The 16,330-nt window shown below is 39.4% G+C and overlaps 1 protein-coding gene across 2 annotated transcripts in view; it reads right to left on the bottom strand.

Moving 5' to 3' along the window:
- Positions 1–454: 454 nt before the first annotated feature.
- The window catches only part of LOC101171656 (FYVE, RhoGEF and PH domain-containing protein 5), a 32,662-nt gene continuing 16,786 nt past the window's right edge, over positions 455–16,330 (bottom strand). Inside the window, exons 4-21 of one of the 2 annotated variants that reach the window (XM_020703031.2) lie at positions 16,140–16,198; positions 16,031–16,061; positions 14,395–14,546; positions 14,108–14,264; positions 10,650–10,731; positions 10,508–10,558; positions 10,005–10,063; positions 8,505–8,576; positions 8,232–8,261; positions 6,918–7,001; positions 6,710–6,789; positions 6,493–6,586; positions 6,264–6,401; positions 6,085–6,187; positions 4,821–4,957; positions 4,616–4,741; positions 2,484–2,638; positions 455–1,416 (exon numbers count right to left, since the gene is read on the bottom strand). In XM_020703031.2, the coding sequence (XP_020558690.1) occupies positions 1,380–1,416; positions 2,484–2,638; positions 4,616–4,741; positions 4,821–4,957; positions 6,085–6,187; positions 6,264–6,401; positions 6,493–6,586; positions 6,710–6,789; positions 6,918–7,001; positions 8,232–8,261; positions 8,505–8,576; positions 10,005–10,063; positions 10,508–10,558; positions 10,650–10,731; positions 14,108–14,264; positions 14,395–14,546; positions 16,031–16,061; positions 16,140–16,198 (1,647 nt within the window). In that variant the 3' untranslated portion in view covers positions 455–1,379. Of the gene's footprint in view, positions 1,417–2,483; positions 2,639–4,615; positions 4,742–4,820; positions 4,958–6,084; positions 6,188–6,263; positions 6,402–6,492; positions 6,587–6,709; positions 6,790–6,917; positions 7,002–8,192; positions 8,262–8,504; positions 8,577–10,004; positions 10,064–10,507; positions 10,559–10,649; positions 10,732–14,107; positions 14,265–14,394; positions 14,547–16,030; positions 16,062–16,139; positions 16,199–16,330 lie in introns of both variants that reach the window. The other variant, XM_004068556.4, reaches the window with a different exon arrangement.

Consider the following 16,330-nt stretch of genomic DNA (forward strand, 5'->3'; position numbering starts at 1 on the left):
CAAGAAGTGGGGCTAGAAAGGCAGAGCAGGGTGATGAATGGTCTGTCCTTTAAATAGGACGGGGTTTTTGCAACTTTTCAGCAGGCCCAGAAAGCAAACTTTGTGCCTGATATTATTCTGGGTCACCTAGCCTCAGGGGAAGATGAGACGCAGAGCTGGCCTGGCCTTTCATTGGACGCACAACACACTGGTCTGAGTATCACTCAGTCCCCTGGTGTTGGATATGAAATATCTGCCAGCTTGATGCTTTATCAGAGCAAACCACACGTGGACTATATGTCGGCACACGACACAAAATGTACAGTTTGACAAGTGGAGCGCAGGGAGTTGTGTTGTTTGAGCTGCCCTCCATCAGCAGTGTGGGAGGAAGTGTGCAACAACCTGCGGGACTTTCCCGTTCAGTCCTCATGCCATCTAGAGGACGTGATGAGAATGCAAAGAAAACACAGGCAGCTTCCATCACTGCAGCCACTTTTATATCCATGTAAATACACATAAATCTCCATGTACAAATACAAAATCACTGATGATGTTGCTCAGAGCAGAGACTCCTGTCTTTGTGGTTACACTGATCAATAATCTTTTACACAAATATACATTTACTTTGCACTTATTGTAAAAAATTAAATTAAAATGCCCACAGTTTCCCAAAAGATCGCCAATTCTTTGCATCGGCTGAAGCTTTTGGTCTGCATATATGAAAAAGTACAACGTTCATTTTTAAATCTCTCTCGTTCTATATCTAAATCCGTGCAAAACAAACGATTGATTCACTGACGGCATCGTGTTTACATTCTTCTCTTGAGCTGGTGTGTACTTCCACATGCTTGTTATAAAGATAATTGAAAAATGCAGTAAAAAGAGCACTTTAAAACATTAAGGCATGGCTAACAGACTAAATATGAGGCTGCTCCAGGTTTGATCCTTTGTGAGTCTGACAGGTTAGCTCCTTTTCTCAGCAGCATGTCAGTAGTCAAAGAAAAACCATGCATCGCCTATTTAAGCAGCTTGATCAAAAAATAGGCCGATTTTATTGTCTGTCTTCTGAAAAACTCATGTGTAACAAGATCTAAGATCTAAGAAGTACTGATATAAAACAGGTGCTGGTGGGGTGCGGGACATTGCGGAGTGATGTTCCACACCAACAGGACCTTCTCCACTCGTGGCTCTCAGTATCACACCTGCTGTTGACAGCAGGCTATGTAGATGATCGTGTTCTCTCTCATGGAAGATGGTGTTTTCCTAATCTCAACACACTTTGTCAAGTTGCAACATGCAGACATAACAAAACAAAACCGCCTTTGTTCCACTTCTATACACTGCAGTTTCACAGTCATTTGGGAGTTCATCAGAGGAGAAAGGCATCAGAGCGGCTGCATCTATAAATTGGTGGCTTCCTCCATGGCGTTGACCCACCTGCATAAAGTAAAGATTATAGATTAGATTAAAGTTCATGCTTTAATGCCAAGTTTTATTGTTGACCTAGAGATTGAATGTAATTTTATGAACCTATAGGCACGGCGCCAGGGCAGAGCGGCCTGGGCCCACCCATCCGCAAATCACGCCCACCAGTACAGACGCTATTGTATCGTCTCAGTTTGGCTCTCTGTATTGTCGCACCTTTAACCCTTGTGCTATCCTAGGCACTTTAACATTGGGAGTGGGGTCATCTAGACCCACTAGACAGTGCTCTGAACCTTTTTTCTTCAGTGATTTGTGATCTTCACTGGTGTCCATGGATTACATGAAATCTTTCCACCTTTATCCACTTTTGTCATGGTAGGGAGAACACGTCAATGTAAGGGTGGGGTCATCTAAGATAGTACAAGGGTTAAATAGCTAAAAAAGTGGGCACAGAATGCACAAGCAGTAATAAAACTACTAAAACTATTTCAGCATCAGCGAAGCAAATGCAACAAAGCGCCGCAGTGTCAAGTATTAGCTCCGCCCCTTTACTCTGCTGTTTCAAAGTCTCCACTGCTGCTTGACAGCAGCAGCACTCAGATTCACTCCTCAGGCCTAGATGACCTTGGAGTTGATAAACCTGAGCTAATGCAACTCAAAAATGATCCAGCGCAATATTCTTCCGGAAAGAAACCCAGTTTCTCTGGTTTATGGAACCAAAACAGACCCTGGTGAGAATATTCAGCACAAAGTGATGCTGCAGATGGTTTCCATGCAGACAGTTCATCCCTATTTGATTTGATCCCAGTGCTTTCTTGGAAATTCTCCTTTTTATGTTTTCATTTACATTAAAGGTTTAAATTCCTGTTGTGAGAGTTTAAATAAATGCATTTAAAAAGATTTTAAAAAAGACCCTCAAATGCAGAAATGTTTGCTCCTAAAAGTAAAAACTATATTCTCCATCACAGCTGTTCATTGAATGTTGACCCTAAATGGGGAGTCCTAAGAAACCGGACATTAACGGAGTAATAATCATTACGTAACAGCTCCCGGTCTCCCATGTGTTGAGGGCTTCTCACCTTTGGGCTGTAAAGTTATCCTCCGCTTTGAAGGAGTAAAACAGAGTGTCTTTGTGGTAAAGCTGGAAGACGTTCGTCTCCTCCTCTCCTGCATATTTGTCAGACAGCTTCACCGTGAAACCCAGCAGAGGGAGACTTTCTGAGGCAATCCTCTCCTGCACATTGAGAAGAGATTAAGGGCATTTGTTACACAAATATAATTCATGATTCTTAAAGCCCCACTCCGATCATCTCTTTAACTATTGTCAAAGTGTTACCAGTGGTCTTTTAATTCTGATGATGCAGTTTTAGCCTAAACCAACACCTGTCGTTTTCTGGGACATAGTTCCTGCAGAACGGCAGGAGTTTATTAGATATACACCTCAGAGTTGTGGGCGGGGACGCTGGCACGGAGCAACCCCGCCCCACTTCCCCTTCCCCATTGCTTACACTGCAAACTATTTGAACCATGCAAAGATTTAAGTTTTTTTTTAGACATTCAATACATTATACCAGGTCTTCAGTTGTTTTAACTTCTCTTTACTCTACACTTTTCCAAGCTTTTTTCCAAATCAGCACAGTGGTGAATTGTTTGGTTAAAATCTAGGATCTAAAAATTGTATTATCATCAAAATGAGGCAAAAACCTTTTTGCTCCATAGAAGAAAAGAACGTGATTCAAGAATGAAAAAACTACAATGTAATTTTTGGTTCTTTTTTGAGGATTTTAATTTAAATGTCAGTTAATGTTGACAAGTTAGACTGACTGGCTTTCATTGTTATTATTTTGAAAAGAAAAATTTAGATTAATGTTCCAAGACTAAGATCTAGTTTTAGATTTTGTGAGGATTTATTCTAAGATCAAATTCTTATTTTGCTCTTGCTCATGTTCCCATTTTGTTGTAAAATGAGTCATTTCCCCTTATTATACTAGTTTTTTGTCACTCTAATCAAAATAAACTTCATTTAGGTTAATACAAATTCAATAAATACAAATCATTTGCTTGGAACTGGCAAAAAACAAAACAAAACAACGTATTATTGAGCGGCATAACATTCGATTTGAAGTAATTCTTTCTTTTTTTTTCCCTTTTGGATGCCTGTGTGGTACTTCTCGTTTCTAGATTTCTATTTATATTTATTCATTTATACATTTTTGACAACCAGCTGAAACCCAGTTGGGGAATTCACACACTAAAGTCAACACATTTTAATATAAATACACCAAATAAATATGCTAAAACATTAAATATAATAAAATAAGAAGAGAAGGTCATTATTTCAATTTTTCACAAACCTTTGATGTTGAAAGACAAGATTTAGAAAGAGTCCGCAGTGAAAAATCAAGGTGAGGACAGGAAGCGATAAAAGTGTTTGCCAAAGTACAAATACGACAAAAATTGCCAAATTTAACAGTTAAAACACAAGCAAAAGGAACATGGAATAAAACAGTTTATAGTGTTGCTCGCTGTGGTTGATGGAGGCCAAAGCAGCCTGACAGAAATTACGTCATCAAGTTCCTCAAAAAGGTGAGATCTAAATGAACGTAGCGTGATTCTAATGTCTGGATGCTGAAAAACGTTAAGAGGCATTATTCTGAAGACAAACCCAAAGTCAAAACTGTATCTGTGCCTCTGGTTCGACCAACCAGCCACAAAAGGTATTTGAGTTGTACCGTCTCTGGTCTGGAGCTGGCAGCCCCAGACCAGATGAAGCTGACGTATTCCAGAATGGGACAAATGTTGGCGTAATATGCCGATACAAGAGCTTTTAGGTCAGATTTTTCCTCTTCAGACTTACATTTACCATTTACTTTCTTGTGATTATTCTCATGGTCAGTGTTCTGTTTGCATTTTTAGGCTACCTCTTTTTGCAGAGCAGAGCTCGGAGCAGGGAGCTTGTGGCCCGTTCAGCGTATTTTCCACATCACACCAATGGTATTTTTTGTCTGCTCCTGATTTACAGCATTTGAATAAAGAAATACTCTATCACGAAAAAAATGCGACATGATCATGATAAAAACACCAAAAACACCATGCATTTTGAATGGAGTGGGTCTTCAAGAAGAAATGTTTTAAGTTGTCCTCTTTCACTGAAGGCCACACGTTCATTTTGTAAGAGGGGTATTATTGGACGTGTATGGTTTCTCCTCACCTCTTGGGCTCGGTACGTGTAAAGCACTTTGTCTTTTAGGAGGAACCACAGTCTCTTCCAGTTCTTCTTGCTCTTCTTGCTCCGCTGTAAAGTCCCACTGATGGAGCCTTCCTCCGACACCGTCACCTGCACATCAAAGATAACTTTATTTATGAAATCAAAACATCTGTTTTCCATTTCCAAACATAATATCTGCTGAATTAACCTGGGTGAATGATATTATGCCTTTTCGGTTTCTCCAAATATTATGAGGATGAATATTGTGGAACACAGTGGAGAGCGGTCGACTGAGGCGGTGCATCCGAGGGCTGCTGCTGCCTGACAGCTCACATATCTCTCCTCCTGCAGAGACAAACAACTTCCTTATGACCAAAGTGGAAAGTACAGATATAGGGCTTGGTTTGTTCCCATGCTTCAAGTTCCTTACAGGAACTCTACACTAACCTTCACTTCTGAAACACAGATAAGCACAAAAATATTTTCTCTTCAAAGCAAACCTAGGATTGGAAGGGGGAACAGAGACATGGCTGGCCAAAACATTCAGAAACTCCTTCTCTGTCTTGATTAAACAAGAGACTTAAACCTTTGCCAAGTCGCTTCACGTTCCCAGGTTCTACTGGTGAACAGATAAGACGGAAAAACTTGATCCACCAATGCCAAAAAGCAAGGAAGATTTTGACCCATGTCCTCCTGACTACCACCAGAAAACAAAAATTTTGTCCCATCCAAATTGTTTTAAATCCACCAAAAACTACAATTCCCAGAGCACCACCCCTTCACATTTGGTATGATTGAAAAACCCAGACTTTCCCCTGTAGATACACAACGAGGTTCATTCAGTGGTATGTTGGGAGATATTTAGGTTTAGAAATGACCTCTACAGGCCAGACAGAATACATATAATATCAGATATATCTACTGCGCATTTTACTATTGGTTGCTAAAAAAAACACAACAGGAAATTGGAAAAATGTAACATTACCATCTGTAACGGAATGGAAACAAAGAATCAAAAAACGACAGTGTGTCTACAACTAAATACAGATGTCTTTGAAGGTAGATGGCACATGGTTAAACGTTATTTGGGGTTGTGACTGTTCTTTGTACCTTTATTATCTGTTTAACTAAACTACACGTCTCATCTTGCCTCAATGCAATTTTTTGTTTTAGCTAGAAAAATTACTGTACACTATATTGGATGCGGATTTATGGCCGAATGTGTCTCAGGGAATTGTAGTTTGTTATGTGTTGTGATGAGAAATAAAAAAAAAAGCAAAAAAGAAATGATCTTTACAGAGAACAAATTTGCATTGCTGGTAGTCAGGAGATATGGTGCCATTTTATACACAGTACTGCAAAGTTATGCAGTTATTTTTCTTATGGCATTATTATCTGTATACACCCCCATCGGAATGCATCTCTATCTACTAAACGTTATGACTTGCATTTCCAGCTGAAAGTCTTCTTACCTCTTTTCTTTAGCTCGCTGTAACAGTGATCACACACTTTGGCCATGCGGTCCTTCATGTATTTCAGGGGATATCTGTTCCTTGAGCAGCTTCGACAAACAATCTACAGCCAACACAAAAGATGTTACAGAGTTTGCTGCTAAGAAAGTACAATCCTTCAGCTGTGCTTTGACACGTACTCTTCCACAGCCGTGGCAGTGGTGTCTGCGAAGAGTGAGGCTGAAGTCTGCAGTGCAGTTCATGCACATCATCACTTGTGAGACCGGGACAAGTGTGGGGGCTTTCTCTCCGAGGAGCAGTTTAAGGCCATCTCTGGACTGAACAGACACACACACATGTCTGCATTCACAAAAGCCCAAAGGAATGAAAGTCTTCTACAGACACAATGTTGGGTTGGGACATTTTCACCTCTCCTGAGCAGCTGTTGAAAGCAGAGCCTCTAGTGTGTTCAGTCACAGTTCTGTTTAGAGTGTAAAACCAGTCTTCTCTTTCCAGGAATGAACTGCAAGTGACAACACGCAAACTGCTCTCAACACGTCTCCAGAACTGAACATCTGCAGTGTTACTTCTGAGCTGTTCAGTGTGGCGGGTTGTTTTATTGTGTATACATTGCTCTGTGACCCACCTGGCAGACAAAATGATGGAGATGTCCGTTCCCTCTATCTTTAACGCATTTGGGGCATTGTCAATGGTGGGTTTACTGACCTAAGTAATTAAGTCAGATTTAGATTCAACAATCAAAAAAGAGAGAACAAGTTAAAATGGCATTTAGCTTTAAAAGAAAAGCATTAAGGACAGAGAAAAATATGGTGACATGATTATAAGGAACTGACCTTGAGCCCGGTGAGGGACAGAGTGTTCTTCAGTCTGTATTTTCCATTCTGCTGAGGGTAGGTGTAGAGCAGCACATCGTTCATCTGACAGACAGCACAACATTCAGTGACCCTCCTAAACGCACACGTCTACAGAGGCAACAGATTTGAAAACGGCCCTTTGATAAAAGCCCATTGTATGTATTTGCATCAACTCTCCAGCAGGTGTCCCCTCAGCCTAAGATGAATCTCAACGTATGCTTCTTCACAGATTTCTGAATGTCTCTTGCCTTGAAAAGATGTAAACAAATCCTAAATCTGCTAAAAGCATGAACCACATTGGGATAATAATCACATAAAAAACAAAAATCTGCAGCCGTTCCCAAACATTAGAACAGCACATTCAAGGCATTAGACACAAAAGGAGGTAACACCTGGTTCCCGACAGATCGATAGCTTTATGTTTCACAACCAGAATTTCACACCACATACATGAGATACTTGGGTCAACAAGTCTCAAGTTTCATTCTGAGTTTATTTTCCAGACAGTCTGTAAAGAAAATGTTCCCATAAACTTAAAGGCAGTCAGTACTGCCAACAGGAAGTACCTGATGGCTCCAAGAAGCCAAAATCCCTCAGACTTCTATAGAGAAACAGCTGGTACTCAGTTATTCTATTGGTCAGAAGAACCATTCTTGCTTTACTTTAACATGTTCCTTGTAACCCTCAAGGTCACTGATTTTATGTTTAAGGAACTGTGAATAAACTACAGCTGCCTGTTTGGGTACAAATTGTTTGATTATTTGTGTAAACAGATTTTGAAAAATGACTGTTGAAAGGAGTTTGTGTATTTCAGTCCAACTAACAGGCAGGATTGACTGAACTGCAATAAGCGAAAAACAGGGACTTTAGTCTAAATGTTATTTTGCTTTAGGTGCAAAAACTTGCTTACTTCCTTCTTCTCTCTCCCAGAGTTTACATCAGTGTTCAGTAAACATTTGTATTAAGCAACATCAGGGGTTTAAACAGGGATGTTTGTAAATGTAAGGAGCTGACCTTCCCCATGCTGTTGATAAAAAAAATGGTTCAGGAAGTCAATATTCAGAAACATCCTGCCAGGAAACCTCGCTTATAAGCTATGTCTTGGCAAAGAAAAAGATTTGGAACTTTAAGCCTGACCATACATTTTACACAGATGTATACAAAGAAACAAAGCTTTGTGTATGTTTTTGAACATGTAAGAAAACAAGATTCTATCAGAAAGCCTATAAAATACAAACAGGAATCAGAATTTACCAAAAACAAATGACGAGGTTGGCGACTTTTTCTGCTGACCTTCATCAGTGTGCCTTCCTTAACAAAAACCTGTTGAAAAAGAAAAACTGATCAATTAAGTTGAAAAAAATTCAGATCCTCTGATACCAGTGCATGGAGGTGATCTGAAATAATCAGCGTTACTCTCTTTTTTCTTTTCTTTATTCTTAGATCAGGCTGGTTGGGGATTCCCAGATGATTTTTTTTTTTTTTTGAGTAAAGGGCAACATGGAGAAAGAGAAGGGCAGACAGGGCGGGCTGGCCAAGCCAACAATGCAGTTATCAGAGCCATACCCTGTCAGGATGAAGCAGATCCCGCTGGCCATGAACACTGTGCGCTATGTTGATCAGACGCAGCAGATTCTCCTGAGCGAGACAGAAACAGAAGAAAAAGGAGCAAACCAGCAGTCAAAACAAGAGAATGGATTAAAGTGCATCCCTTCATCCTCATTATCTCCTACAACCGTTGGCAAGAACAGCTGATGGTCAGCTGATGCAGCAGATGAAGCAATTATTGCTGACTGAAATGTCACTGAACAGGACGACATGTAAACATGTGGAAATAAAAAATAAACATAAACTGTTAAGGAGTCGGTAAATGTTGTATTTACACCGTTTTCTTAAATGATAAACAACCACTAATTTAATCTGCAACAAGTTTAAAAAAAATATCTCAGAGTATCATTACAATTTTACACTTACACTTTTCCCAAGTTGTAAAAGTGAAAAAAGAAATAAAAATTCCAATTCAATGTTAGGGGTTTACAGTGAATGTTACATGTTACATTCACTGTACATGTTGACTCATGAAGTGTTATTTATTATTTTTAAAGCCTACAAGTTACCAGGTTTATCCAGTAGTTCTAGCGGGTAAGCCTTTTTTTTAAAATAAAAATCCATTTCTGCTTTATTTGAATCTCAAGATCAGTGAATATGTTTGTAAGCAGGGAGCCAAGTCTGTAATTAAGATGTAACATGTATTTTTTTATTATTTATATCAATAGGCAAAGGCAGGGTGACACCTGGACAGGTAAGTCTGCTGCAGACAAACACACAAAGGCTTCCCTGCCACTCTGGCTCCTGAAATTGCAAAGTCTAAAGTCCAAATCTAAGTCATGACTTTATGATTTTGCATGACCTTTTAAAGTAATAAAACCGATGTTACTGTGTATTGTCCAAGTGCTGACAGCTGTGCGCTAATGTAGATGACATCATCTAGTGGTAGTAATGTAAGAATTTGAAGACACAATTTTTTCATATCTCTCAGCTTGTAGGGCTGATTTTAGGGGTAGGGAGAAGCCGGAGGGGTAGGGAAGCAATTTAAAATTTGACCGCACTCTGAAGAGGAAGTTTAAAGAAAAAAACACTCAACCTATGGGGCATGTTTTTGGCCTGTAAGATGAAAGCTGGAGCCTATGCTGGCATAGGCTCCAGCAACATCCATCAAATCAAACTTTGTTTCTATAGCACCTTTTTACATCAAAACATAATCGAATTTTAAAAACAAGAGGACAAGACATTAAACAAATGTTTTGTTTATAATGCCAACAATCCCCCCCCCCCCCCCCCACACACACACACACATACACACACCATGGTAAGAAGAATGATAAAATGATGCAATGTAGAAATGACCCAACTTAGCATAAATTAGCGTCAATATTTACTATAAGCATCCTTCCTGCATGCTGCATTGAGTTTACAGGTAAATATATGATTGAAATGATAAACCTTGGTTGCCAACTAATTTAAATTTGTACAATTCCTGCCTTAAAACTCATATGAAACTCTTACCCCATGTTTTATGTTGTCATTGATCTGATCTGCAATGTCAGAAACGATTCCAACTGCAGCTGCATGACACAAACAGACAGATGCATCAGCAAAAACATTTCACTGCATTCAGAGAGAGCCATCATTGATCAAATATCTCCTTCCTCCATGTCTCAGGACTTTAGAAGTGCCTATGAGTTTGGACTAAAGTGGCTCCCTTATCAGAGATGTAGCATCAGATACTGTGGCTGTAAAGCGCCTTCTCATGAATTACACATTACAAACTTCAGACAGCAGGGACCTGGAATGACTGTCTGGTGGGTTGCCAGCTCAAACAAAGAAACCCAAATTGGCTCTCTCATGGCCCTTTCCTTGTGCCAAATGAGCAGAAATAAATTCCAAGAACCGGTAGAAACAAAGCCACACACAGAGACTAGTAAAGCTCTCCAGGAAGTAAACAAACGATGTGACTACGCTGTGGTTGTACACACGACTGTTTCATGAAACCAACATCTTTACTGTACCTTGGGTGTCTTCATATTCCCTAGAATCGGGTGAAAGATTATTCAGGTAATCTGTGAGAAGAAAAAAAAGTTTTTTTTTAAAAAGTAAAGTACCAACCTTTTCCAATCGGGAAATTCACTTCATTTTCGAATTTTTACCTACCAGTGAGGAGCATCCGATACCGAGCCACCCGAACAATGACCTGCAGTAGCTGCTGTTTAAGACTAACAGCTGAACTCTGTTCCTAAACAAGAGAAGTGTAGGTTTTTAATATCACAAACACATCAATGTTTCCTTTCACCTCAATGGAAAAATGCTTTGAATTGAAGCAGAAAAAGGGTTTCCTAAACTTTGATAACCCTTGTGCTATCCTATGGGGTCAAGATGACCATTGACATGTTTTATCCCTACCTTGACAAAGGTGAATAAAGAGGGACAGGATTTCATGTAATCCATGGACACCAGTGAAGATCACAAATCATTGAAGAAAAAAGGTTCAGCGCACTGTCTAGTGGGTCTAGATGACCCAACTCCCAACATTAAAGTGCCTAGGATAGCACAAGGGTTAAAACAATATAGAATACTCAAACCACAATGTTCACTTTTAGAAAAATCTATGATGAAGGACACCGTTTGTGAGTGTTATGATATGTTGATGTCAAATTCAAATGAAAATTCACAAAGTAAATGCCTGGAAAGAAAATCTGCAAAAAGAAAGAAATGAGGAATGGGAGAGGGTGTCACAAGTACAGGCAGACGGCTGTTTCCAAATGCAGCAGGTTTAATAGCTCAGCTAAAAGTCCACAAAGCTAAATCAGGGTCAGGCAGGCAGGAGTCGAGAACAGGCATGAGATCATCAGAGGAGAGACAGAGTAGTCAGAATCCAGGCGAGAGTCAGGGCAGAGACAAAACAGGGTCAGGAGACAGAAGATCAGGTTCAGATATAAGGCTTGGTAATGCAGACAGAGTGGCACAAACAATACTTCACACTGAGTGAGGCTCAGTACAGTGCCTAAGTAGTGCAGCTTGATTCATGTGAAAACCTGTATTGCCGAACGCTGGAAAAAACACCAACAAGCATAACCCAGAGGTTCCAACAAATGTTGTCAAGTGTCTCTTTAGAAAGGATTACATATAATTTAAAAGAAAAGAAGAAGAATTTGAAAATATATTTCTGAAGACTTTTGACCTTTTGGACTCACAGAGGTGTCCAAATTCAGGCCTCGAGGGCCGGCCTCCTGCTGGTTTTCCAGAAATCCTGCCTTGTCTGCTGCTGATTACCTGGATCAGATGCGTTTAGCCAGCAAGGACCTTCAATGGCAGGATGGTTGGAAAACATGAAGGACACCAGCCCTCGAGGTCTGGAAGTGGATACTCCTGGTCAAGAGGATTAGAATGTTGATCCTTCTTTAGATGGCTTACTCTGTTTTATTTTGCAGTTTGTTGAGTTCATAATCAGTGTTTTATCAATGTCTAAGGAGAGGCACTTTTGTTCCTATGGGGGGGGGGGGGGGTGTTAAATATAACAGTGATTGAGTGAAAGCAGTTTTTTAAACACTGTAGAGGAACTTGCAACTATTGTAAATGCTGAACCGAATTTTCATTGAAAATTCTATAAAAGGAATGCGGCGAAAGGAAAAGAAGCCATGAGAGCACTAAAGCATCCTAAAACAGAACCTCAAACCACATTTTAGAAGGTTTGGATATACAAATCCAGACTGATAGCAAAGACACTGCAGTGTGACAGTTTAGTCAACATTCTCCAGGGGCATCATGAGTTTGCTCAAATGTGTTGTGATGATCGATAATTCTTCTACAGGCCAAAGATGAGGTGCTGACACCACAATTACCATCACTCTTGTGATTCTCTTGAATGGCTAGAATAACCTGTTTATGAGTGGTACAAAAACAATCATTTTTATATGACATGATAAAACGATGCATGAAAAGAAAAGTCAATCCAAAAAATTAGCTGCTCCTGCTGAAATCAACTGCGAAAACAGCATTTTAGAAGGTAAACCTGTTTGGAGATGTTCAGCATTTTTAAGAATCTCTAAACAGCTTGTAAAGTTAATCAACACAGAAATAACTGCTTTTATGCTTAATAAAATAAAGGAATCAATGATTTTATTTGTTGTTTGTTGTTTATTTGTTTTTTATTTTCTGTTTTAGAAAACCAATTTGTCCTTGTTCTATGCGCAATATGAGAACAATAAATCTCCATAGTTCTTTGTTTTGCAGCATTTATACCATAAAACAGAATACAGAGAGCTGACACTGGGAAGAAGCAAGTTTGGGAAACTTTTTTCTCTGTTTGCACTTGCATTTTAAACTCGGACTTGGTCCATTCTAAGAGGAATGTTTCACAGATTCCAAATAAAAATGTGTTTGAAGCTTTTTTCTGTCTTTCATGAGCGTTGTTTTCATTTAAGATTAAATCTGTGCAGCTAATGTATGCAACAATAGATCGAACCACAGCTTTCAGTCTCCATACATTTCTTGGTCCATAGAATGAAAAAACCCTCAGTCAGCAGCCTAAAGGATAAAAAGCCACTTGCATCAACAAACTGAGTTTGGGGAAATACCAGGACCCTTTTTTTAAACTCAGGTGGCCCTAAATTCAGGAGGCAAACCTGCCTGGGTCTGCAAAGACTTCCTGCCAACATCTCCCCTCAGCGGTCTATGAAAAAAATCACTTCTGTGTCTGTAAATAAAACACAGTTGCTGCAATGCTGTTGTAACATCATGTGTCATTGATTCCTGCCAAAGGCTAAAGTTAACAGCTGGCTAAATCCGGTTTGATTGTTTGCAGCATAAAACTGTAGATGCTGAACACATAATAATTGTTTTGACCAATAAATTTGACATTCAATCCGTTTTATTACAAAATTTCTTGCTGACCTCTTGAACAAATAATTGCTTTAAGTTGTACATTTCTGCTGTTGCTGGAACAAAAATAAACAGAAAAATTTCAGATCGGTGGCTGACACTGAAATATGTTTTTGCTTTTTTCCTGGTTTGTTTTTTACAGACGATTGGATTCAATCTGTGCCTCCTGTTTTATTCTGTCCCTTATAAACCTGTGACACCAACATCTCCGGTTTCAGCAGTTCCATTCCACCAGTGAATGCATCTCACTTTATGAACTTCTAGGTTTTAATGTAGGATTTGACGTGTGGCCGTGGTACAGCGGTAGAGCTTGTTTGGAAGATCACAGGTTCAATTCTTGCCTATGTTCCTAAGTGTCCTTGGGCACTGAGCCCCATGTTGCTCCTAACGGTTACAGGTTGATGCAAGTAAAGCCGCCACCAGTGTGTGAATGTGTGTGTAAACGGGACTGTGACTGTAAAGCGCTAAATAAGTATTCGCCATTTACCAAAAGTCAGTGATCCAAAATCAGTCATTCAGAACTAATGCTTTTCTGTGATGAAAGGCCATGTGAGCATAAACCTGCCTGAGGAAAAAGTTGCACATGACAGTTTGGTTTGAGATGAAGCATTTACAGATGTAAATCCTCAGAAGAAAACATAAAAACTCATTTTCCGACATACTTTTTTTTCTTCCTTTTTTTGACAAACACATTTTTGTCAAATAAAATAAATATGTGTTTGATTTCTGACCTCAAACTTTTGAACGATGGCTGCAAATGCAGGTGACGTTTGGCAGCTGTTCTCAAGTAGACTCATGCTTCGATCATAGTGGCCAATGTAAGTGGTGAAGACCAAGAACTCCGCTTTTCTGGACAGAAATATGTCAGCAATCCTCTGCCACTCCTCCCTGAGCAGAGAAAGATTTAGTTGTTGATTTTTTGTCTCAAACAAGAGGTAGTGGTGAAGCAAAACATCTCACTTTAGTTGAGTCTGCACTAATGTTTTAAGTATCTTCTGGGTAATGGTGTGAATCTTACCAGTGCCGGATTCGATATTCCAGCTCGCTGAGGATTTTGCGGTGTAGAGTGTAAACATCAGGCAACTCATTGAGAATCTCCCCAAGTCTCCCGTCATCCAGAACAGGCTGCCCTTCATCCCCGACCGCTAAGCCCACCGCGTCCCTGAAGTCCTGCAACAGGAAGGAGCCTTAATGTCCTGGTTACACTTTTCCTCTAAGACAACAACAGTCTGCATGTCTTTGCCTTTCGACCACCTTGCTGATAAGAATAATCTGAATAATGAGGCAGTTCAGATAACATCTCATGGTCACCTAGAACACTAACTTCATTGGTCACATTTACCAGTTCCATCCCCACGCTGAAGGAACAAAGTTTAAGATCTAAAAATGCTTTTCAATGTTATGGTCAAATTTTGTTAACCTTAGAAACAAGCAGTGTTTGTTGCAAACACATGTTTTTAGTATCCATCCATCCATTTTCTGAACCTGTTTTATCCCTTACGGGGTTGACGGGCTGCCAGAGTCTATACCGGCCACTGCTGGGCAAAGGCTGTTTTTTCATTATATAAAAATTGTTTTACTTGTGTTCAATATTTGATCATTTTTTAACAAGTTAGTTACTGGTGTAGTATTTTGGAAATTTTGTATCTCTAATAAAACTAGAGACTTGAATTATGTGCAGTTAAAAATCAATACATTGGGTCGAAAAAGTTTGTCGATCACCGATTGTGCAAGTTGACCCTCTTAAAAAACTGAGCTGTAATGTCCATCAGAGATATACTTCAACTAGTGTGGACAGAAGATAAACAAGAATCCAAGAAATCATACTGTGTGATTTTTAAAGAAGCTATTTGTATAATGGAGCAGAAAATAAGTATTCCGAGAAACTCCCTGAAGCAAACAATCAAGCATGAATTCTGTTCCTCACAGACCTATTCCTTCTTCTTTATTAAGCTCTTCTATCCTCCACTTGTTACCTGTATTAATTTCACCTATTTGAAATGGTTATCGGTATAAAAGACACCTGTCCACAACCTTAGACAGTCAGACTGCAACCTCTCCACCATGACCAAGACCAAAGAGCTATCAAAGGAGACCAGGGGTAAGATTGTAGAATGCACCAATCTACCATTACCAAGCAGCTTAATGCGAAGACATCAACTGTTTGAGGAAGTACTAGAAAATAGAAGAAATACAAGATAATTGACAATCTCACTCCACGTGGAACTTCACACAAGATCTCACCTGAAGAACAGTGAGGAAACAACCCAGAACTACACTGAGGCATATCATAGCCAAAAGCCTTTACCATAGTCACTACATTACCAGATGCAATAACCTTGTGGTGATGTAGAATGAAAGATCGAAATATGCATAAAGTGCATCTACCCTCTCCCAAATTTACCACAACAAACAGAAAAGTAAAAAAAACTTGATATTAACAATCAAGTGCTTAAGTTCAAAAGTAAAAAAACAATTAACGTCCTAACAAAGAGTGCAGTTTGGTTGGAAAACATTAATGTTAAATCTGCAGGTTCTATAAGTAGAAACTTGCTGCATCAGGTCTCCGTAAATTACCTGAGGAGCACTGCTGATCATGTATTCCAAAGTTACTTTAGATTAGTTTATTAGACATTTTAAAGACAAACACTCACTTCTTGGAGCATCTTGAGAGAATTCACGTGTCTGTAGACAAAACAAAAACAAAAGGCTCAGACTGTTTTTTTTTTAGCACATCTGGGATTATGGAAAACAAAATCTTACACTCTTTCCGTTTCCACAAGATCCATGACAACATAGAAAGCTCTGGACTGACCATCAGGCTTTATAAATGGACAAAACAAAACAGAGTATTAATAAGAACACAGATGGGATGAGGAGGGACAACAGGAATAAAGACAACTGTCCCCTAGCAGCAGTTCAGTGGAAAGTCCTAACCATTGTTAAAAGCTGAC

This window comes from Oryzias latipes, chromosome 5 (assembly GCF_002234675.1).
Source record: "Oryzias latipes chromosome 5, ASM223467v1".
Taxonomy (NCBI): domain Eukaryota; kingdom Metazoa; phylum Chordata; class Actinopteri; order Beloniformes; family Adrianichthyidae; genus Oryzias; species Oryzias latipes.